We start from the raw sequence: 13814 nt of genomic DNA, 5'->3' as shown, positions 1-13814 counted from the left end.
AAATTCAAAATTGAAATTATAGCAATAGGGTTAGGGTTAGGGTTGACTTATTCAAAATAGGCTAGGGTTAGGGTTTACAAACTCAAAATTTAATGGCTAGGGTTAAGTTTGACAAATTCAAAATAGGCTAGGGTTAGAGTTTACAAACTCAAAATTTAATGGCTAGGGTTAGGGTTTACAAATTCAAAATTAAAATTCTAGGGTTAGGGTTAGGGTTGACAATTTCAAAATAGGCTAAGTTTAGGGTTTATAAACTAAAATTTTAATGGCTAGGGTTAGGGTTGACAAATTCAAAAATAAATTTTAGGAATAAGGTTAGGGTTGGGGTTTACAAACTCAAAATTTAATGGCTAGGGTTAGGGTTGACAAATTCAAAATTAAAATTCTAGGGATAGGGTTAGGGCTTACAAATTCAAAATAGGCTAGGGTTAGGGTTTACAAACTCAAAATTTATTGCTAGGGTTAGGGTTGACAAATTCAAAATTGAAATTATCGGGATAGGGTTAGGGTTTGGGGTTGACATATTCAAAATAGGCTAGGGTTAGGGTTTACAAACTCAAAATTTATGGCTAGGGTTAGGGTTGACAAATTCAAAATTGAATTTATAGGGATGGGGTTAGGGTTAAGGTTGACTTATTCAAAATAGGCTAGGGTTAGGGTTTACAAACTCAAAATTTAATGGCTAGGGTTAGGTTTGATAAATTCAAAATAAGCTAGGGTTAGGGTTTACATACTCAAAATTTAATGGTTAGGGTTAGGGTTGACAAATTCAAAATTAAAATTCTAGGGATAGGGTTAGGGTTAGGGTTGACAAATTCAAAATAGGCTAGGGTTAGGGTTTACAAACTCAACATTTAATGGCTAGGGTTAGGGTTGACCAATTCAAAATTAAAATTATAGGGTTAGGGTTTACAAACTCAAAATTTAATGGCTAGGGTTAGGGTTTACAAATTCAAAATTAAAATTATAGGGATAGGATTAGGGTTAGGGTTAGGGCTTACAAATTCAAAATTTATGGCTAGGGTTAGGGTTGACAAATTCAAAATTGAAATTATAGGGATAGGGTTAGGGTTAGGGTTGACTTATTCAAAATAGACTATGGATAGGGTTTACAAACTCAAAATTTAATGGCTAGGGTTAAGTTTGACAAATTCAAAATAGGCTAGGGTTGAGGGTTTACATACTCAAAATTTAATGGTTAGGGTTAGGGTTGACAAATTCAAAATTAAAATTCTAGGGATAGGGTTAGGGTTTACAAATTCAAAATAGGCTAGGGTTAGGGTTTACAAACTCAAAATTTGATGGTTAGGGTTAGGGTTGACCAATTCAAAATTAAAATTATAGGGGTAGGGTTAGGGTTAACAAACTCAAATTTAATGGCTAGGGTTGACAAATTCAAAATTAAAATTATAGGGGTAGGGTTAGGGTTTACAAACTCAAAATTCAACGGCTAGGGATAGGGCTGACAAATTCAAAATTAAATTTCTAGGGATAGGGTTAGGGTTTACCAATTTAAAATAAGCTAGGGTTAGGGTTTACAAACTCAAAATTCAACGGCTAGGGATAGGGCTGACAAATTCAAAATTAAATTTCTAGGGATAGGGTTAGGGTTTACCAATTTAAAATAAGCTAGGGTTAGGGTTTACAAACTCAAAATTCAATGGCTAGGGTTAGGGTTTACAAATTCAAAATTAAAATTATACGGATAGTATTATGGTTAGGGCTTACAAATTCAAAATTTATGGCTAGGGTTAGGGTTGACAAATTCAAAATTGAAATTATAGGGATAGGGTTAGAGTTAGGGTTGACTTATTCAAAATAGGCTAGGGTTAGGGTTTACAAACTCAAAATTTAATGGCTAGGGTTAGGTTTGACAAATTCAAAATAGGCTAGGGTTAGGGTTTACATACTCAAAATTTAATGGTTAGGGTTGACAAATTCAAAATTAAAATTCTAGGGATAGGGTTAGGGTTAGGGTTTACAAATATAAAATAGGCTAGGGTTAGGGTTTACAAACTCAAAATTTAATGGTTAGGGTTAGGGTTGACCAATTCAAAATTAAAATTATAGGGGTAGGGTTAGGGTTAACAAACTCAAATTTATTGGCTAGGGTTAGGGTTGACCAATTCAAAATTAAAATTATAAGGATAGGGTGAGGGTTTACAAACTCAAAATTCAACGGCTAGGGATAGGGCTGACAAATTCAAAATTAAATTTCTAGGGATAGGGTTAGGGTTTACCAATTTAAAATAAGCTAGGGTTAGGGTTTACAAACTCAAAATTCAATGGCTAGGGTTAGGGTTTGCAAATTCAAAATTAAAATTATAGGGATAGGATTAGGGTTAGGGCTTACAAATTCAAAATTTATGGCTAGGGTTAGGGTTGACAAATTCAAAATTGAAATTATAGGGATAGGGTTAGGGTTAGGGTTGACTTATTCAAAATAGGCTAGGGTTAGGGTTTATAAACTCAAAATTTAATGGCTAGGGTTAGGTTTGACAAATTCAAAATAGGCTAGGGTTAGGGTTTACATACTCAAAATTTAATGGTTAGGGTTGACAAATTCAAAATTAAAATTCTAGGGATAGGGTTAGGGTTAGGGTTTACAAATATAAAATAGGCTAGGGTTAGGGTTTACAAACTCAACATTTAATGGTTAGGGTTAGGGTTGACCAATTCAAAATTAAAATTATAGGGGTAGGGTTAGGGTTAACAAACTCAAATTTATTGGCTAGGGTTAGGGTTGACAAATTCAAAAATAAAATTATAAGAATAGGGTGAGGGTTAGTGTTTACCAAAGCTAGGGTTAGGGTTTACAAACTCAAAATTCAATGGTTAGGGTTAGGGTTGACAAATTCAAAATTAAAATTCTAGGGATAGGGTTAGGGTTTACAAACTCAAAATCCAATGGCTAGGGTTAGGGTTTACAAATTCAAAATTAAAATTATAGGGATAGGATTAGGGTTAGGGCTTACAAATTCAAAATCTATGGCTAGGGTTAGGGTTGACAAATTCAAAATTGATATTATAGGGATAGGGTTAGGGTTAGGGTTGACTTATTCAAAATAGGCTAGGGTTTACAAACTCAAAATTTAGTGGCTAGGGTTAGGTTTGACAAATTCAAAATAGGCTAGGGTTAGGGTTTACATACTCAAAATTTAATGGTTAGGGTTGACAAATTCAAAATTAAAATTCTAGGGATAGGGTTAGGGTTTACAAACTCAAAATCTAATAGCTAGGGTTTACAAATTCAAAATTAAAATTATAGGGATAGGATTAGGGTTAGGGTTAGGGCTTACAAATTCAAAATCTATGGCTAGGGTTAGGGTTGACAAATTCAAAATTGAAATTATAGGGATAGGGTTAGGGTTAGGGTTAGGGTTGACTTATTCAAATTAGGCTAGGGTTAGGGTTGACTTATTCAAAATAGGCTAGGGTTAGGGTTTACAAACTCAAAATTTAATGGCTAGGGTTAGGTTTGACAAATTCAAAATAGGCTAGGGTTAGGGTTCACATACTCAAAATTTAATGGTTAGGGTTAGGGTTGACAAATTCAAAATTAAAATTCTAGGGATGGGGCTAGGGTTAGGGTTTACAAATTCAAAATAGGCTAGGGTTAGGGCTTACAAACTCAAAATTTAGCGGCTAGGGTTAGGGTTGACCAATTCAAAATTAAAATTATAGGGGTAGGGTTAGGGTTAACAAACTCAAAATTATTGCCTAGGGTTAGGGTTGACAAATTCAAAATTAAAATTATAAGGATAGGGTGAGGGTTAGTGTTTACCAAAGCTAGGGTTAGAGTTTACAAATTCAAAATTTAACGGCTAGGGTTAGGGTTGACAAATTCAAAATTAAAATTATAGGGATAGGGTTAGGGTTTACATACTCAAAATTCATGGCTAGGGTTAGAGTTTACAAATTCAAAATTAAAGTTATAGTGGTAGGATTAGGGTTAGGGTTAGGGCTTACAAACTCAAAATGTAATCGCTAGGGTTAGGGTTGACCAATTCAAAATTAAAATTATAGGGTTAGGGTTAGGGTTAGGGTTGACTTATTCAAAATAGGCTAGGGTTTACAAACTCAAAATCTAATGGCTAGGGTTTACATATTCAAAATTAAAATTATAGGGATAGGGTTAGGGTTAGGGTTAGGGCTTACAAATTCAAAATTTATAGCTAGGGTTAGGGTTGAGAAATTCAAAATTGAAATTATAGGGATAGGGTTAGGGTTAGGGTTGACTTATTCAAAATAGGCTAGGGTTAGGGTTGACTTATTCAAAATAGGCTAGGGTTAGGGTTTACAAACTCAAAATTTAAGGACTAGGGTTAGGTTTGACAAATTCAAAATAGGCTAGGGTTAGGGTTTACATACTCAAAATTTAATGGTTAGGGTTAGGGTTGACAAATTCAAAATTAAAATTCTAGGGATGGGGCTAGGGTTAGGGTTTACAAATTCAAAATAGGCTAGGGTTAGGGCTTACAAACTCAAAATTTAATGGCTAGGGTTAGGGTTGACCAATTCAAAATTAAAATTATAGGGGTAGGGTTAGGGTTAACAAACTCAAATTTATTGCCTAGGGTTAGGGTTGACAAATTCAAAATTAAAGTTATAAGGATAGGGTGAGGGTTAGTGTTTACCAAAGCTAGGGTTAGGGTTTACAAACTCAAATTCAATGGTTAGGGTTAGGGTTGACAAATTCAAAATTAAAATTCTAGGGATAGGGTTAGGGTTAGGGTTGACTTATTCAAAATAGGCTAGGGTTTACAAACTCAAAATTTAATGGCTAGGGTTAGGTTTGACAAATTCAAAATAGGCTAGGGTTAGGGTTTACATACTCAAAATTTAATGGTTAGGGTTAGGGTTGACAAATTCAAAATTGAAATTATAGGGTTAAGGTAAGGGTTAGGGTTGACTTATTCAAAATAGGCTAGGGTTAGGGTTTACAAACTCAAAATTTAATGGCTAGGGTTAGGGTTTACAAATTCAAAATTTAACGGCTAGGGTTAAGGTTGACAAATTCAAAAATAAATTTTAGGAATAGGGTTAGGGTTGGGGTTTACAAACTCAAAATGTAATCGCTAGGGTTAGGGTTGACCAATTCAAAATTAAAATTATAGGGTTAGGGTTAGGGTTTACAAACTCAAAATTTAATGGCTAGGGTTAGGGTTGACAAATTCAAAATTATAATTATAGGGATAAGGTTAGGGTTAGGGTTTACAAACTCAAAATTAAAGTTATAGGGATAGGGTTAGGGTTAGGTTTGACATATTCAAAATAGGCTAGGGTTAGGGTTTACATACTCAAAATTGATGGCTAGGGTTAGGGTTTACAAATTCAAAATTAAAGTTATAGTGGTAGGATTAGGGTTAGGGTTAGGGCTTACAAACTCAAAATGTAATCGCTAGGGTTAGGGTTGACCAATTCAAAATTAAAATTATAGGGTTAGGGTTAGGGTTTACAAACTCAAAATTTAATGGCTAGGGTTAGGTTTGACATATTCAAAATAGGCTAGGGTTAGGGTTTACATACTCAAAATTTAATGGTTAGGGTTAGGGTTGACAAATTCAAATTAAAATTCTAGGGATAGGGTTAGGGTTAACAAACTCAAATTTATTGGCTAGGGTTAGGGTTGACCAATTCAAAATTAAAATTATAAGGATAGAGTGAGGGTTTACAAACTCAAAATTTACAGCTAGGGATAGGGTTGACAAATTCAAAATTAAATTTCTAGGGATAGGGTTAGGGTTTACCAATTTAAAATAAGCTAGGGTTAGGGTTTACAAAGTCAAAATTCAATGGCTAGGGTTAGGGTTTACAAATTCAAAATTAAAATTTTAGGGATAGGATTAGGGTTAGGGCTTACAAATTCAAAATTTATGGCTAGGGTTAGGGTTGACAAATTCAAAATTGAAATTATAGGGATAGGGTTAGGGTTTGGGGTTGACTTATTCAAAATAGGCTAGGGTTAGGGTTTATAAACTCAAAATTTAATGGCTAGGGTTAGGGTTTACAAATTCAAATTTAACGGCTAGGGTTAGGGTTGACAGATTCCAAAAATAAATTTTAGGAATAGGGTTAGGGTTGGGGTTTACAAACTCAAAATTTAATGCCTAGGGTTAGGGTTGACAAATTCAAAATTAAAATTATAGGGATAGGAATAGGGTTTACGAACTCAAAATTTAATGGCTAGGGTTAGGTTTGACAAATTCAAAAAAGGCTAGGGTTAGGGTTTACATACTCAAAATTTGATGGTTAGGGTTAGGGTTGACAAATTCAAAATTAAAATTCTAGGGATAGGGTTAGGGTTTACATACTCAAAATTCACGGCTGGGGTTAGGGTTTACAATTTCAAAATTAAAATTATAGGATTAGGGTTAGGGCTTACAAATGCAAAATTTATGGCTAGGGTTAGGGTTGACAAATTCAAAATTGAAATAATAGGGATAGGGTTAGGGTTAGGGTTAGGGTTGACTTATTCAAAATAGGCTAGGGTTAGGGTTGACTTATTCAAAATAGGTTAGGGTTAGGGTTTACAAACTCAAAATTTAATGGCTAGGGTTAGGTTTGACAAATTCAAAATAGGCTAGGGTTAGGGTTCACATACTCAAAATTTAATGGTTAGGGTTAGGGTTGACAAATTCAAAATTAAAATTCTAGGGATGGGGCTAGGGTTAGGGTTTACAAATTCAAAATAGGCTAGGGTTAGGGCTTACAAACTCAAAATTTAGCGGCTAGGGTTAGGGTTGACCAATTCAAAATTAAAATTATAGGGGTAGGGTTAGGGTTAACAAACTCAAATTTATTGCCTAGGGTTAGGGTTGACAAATTCAAAATTAAAATTATAAGGATAGGGTGAGGGTTAGTGTTTACCAAAGCTAGGGTTAGGGTTTACAAACTCAAAATTCAATGGTTAGGGTTAGGGTTGACAAATTCAAAATTAAAATTCTAGGGATAGGGTTAGGGTTTACAAACTCAAAATCCAATGGCTAGGGTTAGGGTTTACAAATTCAAAATTAAAATTATAGGGATAGGATTAGGGTTAGGGTTAGGGCTTACAAATTCAAAATCTATGGCTAGGGTTAGGGTTGACAAATTCAAAATTGAAATTATAGGGATAGGGTTAGGGTTAGGGTTGACTTATTCAAAATAGGCTAGGGTTTACAAACTCAAAATCTAATGGCTAGGGTTTACAAATTCAAAATTAAAATTATAGGGATAGGATTAGGGTTAGGGTTAGGGCTTACAAATTCAAAATCTATGGCTAGGGTTAGGGTTGACAAATTCAAAATTGAAATTATAGGGATAGGTTTAGGGTTAGGGTTAGGGTTGACTTATTCAAAATAGGCTAGGGTTAGGGTTGACTTATTCAAAATAGGCTAGGGTTAGGGTTTACAAACTCAAAATTTAATGGCTAGGGTTAGGTTTGACAAATTCAAAATAGGCTAGGGTTAGGGTTCACATACTCAAAATTTAATGGTTAGGGTTAGGGTTGACAAATTCAAAATTAAAATTCTAGGGATGGGGCTAGGGTTAGGGTTTACAAATTCAAAATAGGCTAGGGTTAGGGCTTACAAACTCAAAATTTAATGGCTAGGGTTAGGGTTGACCAATTCAAAATTAAAATTATAGGGGTAGGGTTAGGGTTAACAAACTCAAATTTATTGCCTAGGGTTAGGGTTGACAAATTCAAAATTAAAGTTATAAGGATAGGGTGAGGGTTAGTGTTTACCAAAGCTAGGGTTAGGGTTTACAAACTCATAATTTAATGGTTAGGCTTAGGGTTGACTACTTCAAAATGAGAATTCTATGGATAGGGTTAGGGTTAGGTTTACAAACTCAAAATTTAATGGATAGGGTTAGGGTTGACAAATTCAAAATAGGCTAGAGTTAGGGTTTACAAACTCAAATTAATGGCTAATGTTAGGGTTGACAAATTCAAAATTGAAATTATAGGGATAGGGTTAGGGTTAGGGTTGACTTATTCAAAATAGGCTATGGTTAGGGTTTACAAACTCAAAATTTAATGGCTAGGGTTAGGGTTTACAAATTCAAAATTTAACGGCTAGGGTTAAGGTTGACAAATTCAAAAATAAATTTTAGGAATAGGGTTAGGGTTGGGGTTTACAAACTCAAAATGTAATCGCTAGGGTTAGGGTTGACCAATTCAAAATTAAAATTATAGGGTTAGGGTTAGGGTTTACAAACTCAAAATTTAATGGCTAGGGTTAGGGTTGACAACTTCAAAATTAAAATTATAGGGATAGGGTTAGGGTTAGGGCTTACAAATTCAAAATTGAAATTATAGGGATAGGGTTAGGGTTAGGGTTGACTTATTCAAAATAGGCTAGTGTGAGGGTTTACAAACTCAAAATTTAATGGCTAGGGTTAGGGTTTACAAATTCAAAATTAAAATTATAGGGATTGGATTATGGTTAGGGTTAGGGCTTACAAATTCAAAATTTATGGCTAGGGTTAGGGTTGACAAATTCAAAATTAAAAATATAGGGATAGGGTTAGGTTTTACGAACTCAAAATTTAATGGGTAGGGTTAGGTTTGACAAATTCAAAATAGGCTAGGGTTAGGGTTTACATACTCAAAATTTAATGGTTAGGGTTAGGGTTGACAAATTCAAAATTAAAATTCAAGGATAGGGTTAGGGTTAACAAACTCAAATTTATTGGCTAGGGTTAGGGTTGACCAATTCAAAATTAAAATTATAAGGATAGGGTGAGGGTTTACAAACTCAAAATCTACAGCTAGGGATAGGGTTGACAAATTCAAAATTAAATTTCTAGGGATAGGGTTAGGGTTTACCAATTTAATATAAGCTAGGGTTAAGGTTTACAAACTCAAAATTCAATGGCTAGGGTTAGGGTTTACAAATTCAAAATTAAAATTATAGGGATAGGATTAGGGTTAGGGCTTACAAATTCAAAATTTATGGCTAGGGTTAGGGTTGACAAATTCAAAATTGAAATTATAGGGATAGGGTTAGGGTTTGGGGTTGACTTATTCAAAATAGGCTAGGGTTAGGGTTTATATACTCAAAATTTATGGCTAGGGTTAGGGTTTACAAACTCAAAATTTAACGGCTAGGGTTAGGGTTGACAAATTCAAAAATAAATTTTAGGAATAGGGTTAGGGTTGGGGTTTACAAACTCAAAATTTAATGCCTAGGGTTAGGGTTGACAAATTCAAAATTAAAGTTATAGGGATAGGGTTAGGGTTTACAAACTCAAAATTTAATGGCTAGGGTTAGGGTTGACAAATTCAAAATAGGCTAGGGTTAGGGTTTACAAACTCAAAATTTAATGGTTAGGGTTGACAAATTCAAAATTAAAATTCTAGGGATAGGGTTAGGGTTTACAAACTCAAAATCTAATGGCTAGGGTTAGGGTTTACAAATTCAAAATTAAAATTGTAGGATTAGGGTTAGGGCTTACAAATTCAAAATCTATGGCTAGGGTTAGGGTTGACAAATTCAAAATTGAAATTATAGGGATAGGGTTAGGGTTGACTTATTCAAAATAGGCTAGAGTTAGGGTTGACTTATTCAAAATAGGCTAGGGTTAGGGTTTACAAACTCAAACTTTAATGGCTAGGGTTAGGTTTGACAAATTCAAAATAGGCTAGGGTTAGGGTTCACATACTCAAAATTTAATGGTTAGGGTTAGGGTTGACAAATTCAAAATTAAAATTCTAGGGATGGGGCTAGGGTTAAGGTTTACAAATTCAAAATAGGCTAGGGTTAGGGCTTACAAACTCAAAATTTAATGGCTAGGGTTAGGGTTGACCAATTCAAAATTAAAATTATAGGGGTAGGGTTAGGGTTAACAAACTCAAATTTATTGGCTAGGGTTAGGGTTGACAAATTCAAAATTAAAATTATAAGGATAGGGTGAGGGTAAGTGTTTACCAAAGCTAGGGTTAGGGTTTACAAACTCAAAATTCAATGGTTAGGGTTAGGGTTGACAAATTCAAAATTAAAATTCTAGGGATAGGGTTAGGGTTTACAAACTCAAAATCTAATGGCTAGGGTTAGGGTTTACAAATTCAAAATTAAAATTATAGGGATAGCATTAGGGATAGGGTTAGGGCTTACAAATTCAAAATCTATGGCTAGGGTTAGGGTTGACAAATTCAAAATTGAAATTATAGGGATAGGGTTAGGGTTAGGGTTGACTTATTCAAAATAGGCTAGGGTTTACAAACTCAAAATTTAATGGCTAGGGTTAGGTTTGACATATTCAAAATAGGCTAGGGTTAGGGTTTACATACTTAAAATTCATGGCTAGGGTTAGAGTTTACAAATTCAAAATTAAAGTTATAGTGGTAGGATTAGGGTTAACAAACTCAAATTTATTGGCTAGGGTTAGGGTTGACAAATTCAAAATTAAAATTATAAGGATAGGGTGAGGGTTAGTGTTTACCAAAGCTAGGGTTAGGTTTACAAACTCAAAATTCAATGGTTAGGGTTAGGGTTGACAAATTCAAAATTAAAATTCTACGGATAGGGTTAGGGTTAGGGTTTACCAATTTAAAATAAGCTAGGGTTAGGGTTTACATACTCAAAATTCATGGGTAGGGTTAGGGTTTACAAATTCAAAATTAAAATTATAGGGATAGGATTAGGGTTAGGGCTTACAAATTCAAAATTTATGGCTAGGGTTAGGGTTGACAAATTCAAAATTGAAATTATAGGGTTAGGGTAAGGGTTAGGGTTGACTTATTCAAAATAGGCTAGGGTTTACAAACTCAAAATTTAATGGCTAGGGTTAGGGCTTACAAATTCAAAATTTATGGCTAGGGTTAGGGTTTACAAATTCAAAATTTAACGGCTAGGGTTAAGGTTGACAAATTCAAAAATAAATTTTAGGAATAGGGTTAGGGTTGGGGTTTACAAACTCAAAATTTAATCGCTGGGGTTAGGGTTGACCAATTCAAAATTAAAATTATAGGGTTAGGGTTAGGGTTTACAAACTCAAAATTTAATGGCTAGGGTTAGGGTTGACAACTTCAAAATTAAAATTATAGGGATAGGGTTAGGGTTAGGGTTTATAAACTCAAAATTGAAATTATAGGGATAGGGTTAGGGTTAGGGTTGACTTATTCAAAATAGGGTTAGGGTTAGGGTTTACAAACTCAAAATTTAATGGCTAGGGTTAGGGTTGACAACTTCAAAATTAAAATTATAGGGATAGGGTTAGGGTTAGGGTTTATAAACTCAAAATTTACAGCTAGGGTTAGGGTTGACAAATTCAAAATAGGCTAGGGTTAGGGTTTACAAACTCATAATTTAATTTTAGGGTAAGGGGTAGGGTTACCGAATTCAAACTGAAAAGGATAGTGTTTGGGCTTACGGATTAAAATTTAAAGCATAGGGTTAGGGTTGACAGATTCCAAATTTACAGGATAGGGTTAGGGTCAACGAATTCAAAATATAATAAATAGCGTTACAAATTCAAATAAGGATAGGGTTAGGGTTCAAAATTTAAAGGCTAGAATTAGGGTTAGCGAATTCAAACTTTAAAGGCTGGGGTTAGGGTTGACGGATTCCAAATTAAAGGGAGAGGGTTAGGGTTAGGGTTAACGAGTTCAAAATTGAAATGCTAGTGTTAGGGTTGACGAGCTTAAAAATTAAATCATCGAAATATGGTCAGCGAATTCAAAGGTTAAGGGCTAAAATTAGGGATGACGGATTCCAAATTTACAGGATAGGGTTGGGGTTTACAAGATGAAAATATAAAGGTTAGGGTTTGGGTTTACAAGTTCAAAATACAAAGTATATTGTTAGCGTTGACAATTGAAACTTTGAACGAGTTCCTCTTTCATTTGAACATTTATGCAGAACTGTGCAAGTCTTTGTCAAACAATACCCCTAGTTATAAAAATGTATATACAGAATGTAAATTGTTTTGGCAAAAAGAAAATTGTCTGTCACTTTAAATTTAAGCCTGGCGGAAAAGAAAAAAAGAAAGAAAGTTGAGAATTGTATAAGCATCAAAGATTCTTCCCTTATTAAGTATGTTGCGCAACTGCTTTTTTAGGCTCGTGCCGTAACGACCTTTAACGTGCCATCGCGCTACGAACTCTTGCACGAGTTCGACAGTGGTCTACCGCTGGACGACATCTGGATGAGTACAGCAAATATACAGTAAGTTGCCGCCTGCCCATGGCGGCCAGGAGCCATTTTTATTCATGCAATTTAATGTTTGGTTTTCAATTGTCACTTTATATTCGGATGTATTTAATTCATGTATTTAATGAAAGGTTTCTGGCGTTAAAAATCTCAAGTTCGAAAAAGAGTTATCTTTGTGACATTGGGGTAATATTCATGAAAATCCGTCCATTCTTTCAGTCGGTCGAATTTGAACTGTGATTTTCCTGTGCGTTGGTAATTTCTGGTGTCGTTTGGCTTATCTCTGTCTACAGGGAGATGTGTCCGGGTGCAGTCTCGCCTCTAACACTTTCCAATTTCTTTGTCGACTGTGATGTTATAGACCATGTAAGGATCCACTCTCTGTTTTAATCCTACACGCTACATGTAAAATATTACACACACGTGGAAAATGTTTTAAATTACTGTGCTTGATTTTTTTAAAGCACCAACGACTTCAATTTTAAAACGTCAGCTTTAATAAGTCGCGAACCAACTGGCAGACAAGTCAAAGTAACCGTCAGTCGAAATAACTTCCCTTTACATTTCCCTTTAGACGTGAGAAACCAAGATGACCTATTTACATAATGTTCAGTCTGTGTCTGTATTCTATTATTCGTGAAATAGGTGACGAGTGTTCTAGCAATCAAAAGGCCGATTTCATGTCCGGCTGTTCGAAATATTCTGGTCGGCTACAATCATGCGTTTCTTTCCCTCACAGTAAGTTGCTATTTCATCACATCAAAGAACAAGCCTTTTGCGGGTTTAATTTGAATAAAATGGTACACTGAGTTCTTTACATTAATGTGAACACAGCAATTTGAATTCTCCATGCTAAAGGCGCCGTTGTCATACCTCTTGATTCGGAGCAAGCTTTTGCTTAGTTACAAAAGAAACTCCTTGCACAAGACACAACCCAATGGGTAAGACGGGCTCGAAGGAGCAGGTCCATTCCTGAGATGGTGGTCGCTATGAAAATGCATGCCCCCACTCACGACAACAGTGTCTTTAGTCTGGGGACTTGAAATTGTTATGTTTTATGTGTAATCAGACAACTCTCTGTACCAGATTTTATTCCAGTGTTAAGTCGCAAAGGTTTACTGCCAACCGCAGTTTTGGGCGTTGATTTGTATTGGCACAAACTCACTGACACTCCGCACAAATCCAAAGAATGGCCTGTATCATCTGGTATTCCAAGACGAGTAAGCTTACATCAGGTACAAATAACAGGTTTAATTGAGCGATGCCATGCAATGACATTATAAATGTATCCACTTTACCCATTCAGTATATATGTAGCATTCTCAACAAGCAAAAGTAGTGTCCGCATTATCGACATAATAAAATGAAAACTGCGTTTCAGCAAGACCCACTGTCCGTTCCGCTAAAATGTCATCAAAACAATAAAAGACTCGTTTTTTAATTTTTAGAACATCGTGTCAATGTTCATAAGAATGACACCACTGCAGGACAACCAATTTGGTGGAATGCTCTATGGGCAGGTAAGAAGGGAAGCTATCTTGTACAACAGTTTCGACTTTTGTGCGAGGCATAACATTGGCAAATCCATCAGAATTTGACTACAAGGAGACTTGAACGTCACGCATTTTGTCAGAGCGAAATCACAGTGCCAGCTATCTATAGTTAACAGATGAC

General features: G+C 34.9%; 1 protein-coding gene across 1 annotated transcript in view; it reads left to right on the top strand.

Moving 5' to 3' along the window:
• The window catches only part of LOC110988664 (uncharacterized), a 63509-nt gene that overhangs the window by 35368 nt on the left and 14327 nt on the right, over positions 1-13814 (top strand). The window contains exons 22-25 of the mRNA XM_087138153.1: positions 12049-12155; positions 12434-12506; positions 12786-12878; positions 13589-13660. Of these exons, the coding sequence (XP_086994279.1) occupies positions 12049-12155; positions 12434-12506; positions 12786-12878; positions 13589-13660 (345 nt within the window). The remainder of the gene's footprint in view (positions 1-12048; positions 12156-12433; positions 12507-12785; positions 12879-13588; positions 13661-13814) is intronic.

This window comes from Acanthaster planci, linkage group LG06, assembly GCF_054643075.1.
Source record: "Acanthaster planci isolate LZ-2023a linkage group LG06, COTS_SCS, whole genome shotgun sequence".
In the NCBI taxonomy this organism is placed as follows: Eukaryota; Metazoa; Echinodermata; class Asteroidea; order Valvatida; family Acanthasteridae; genus Acanthaster; species Acanthaster planci.
The sequence above is the reverse complement of the archived record's forward strand: the minus strand, read 5'-3'. Positions and strand labels throughout refer to the sequence as shown.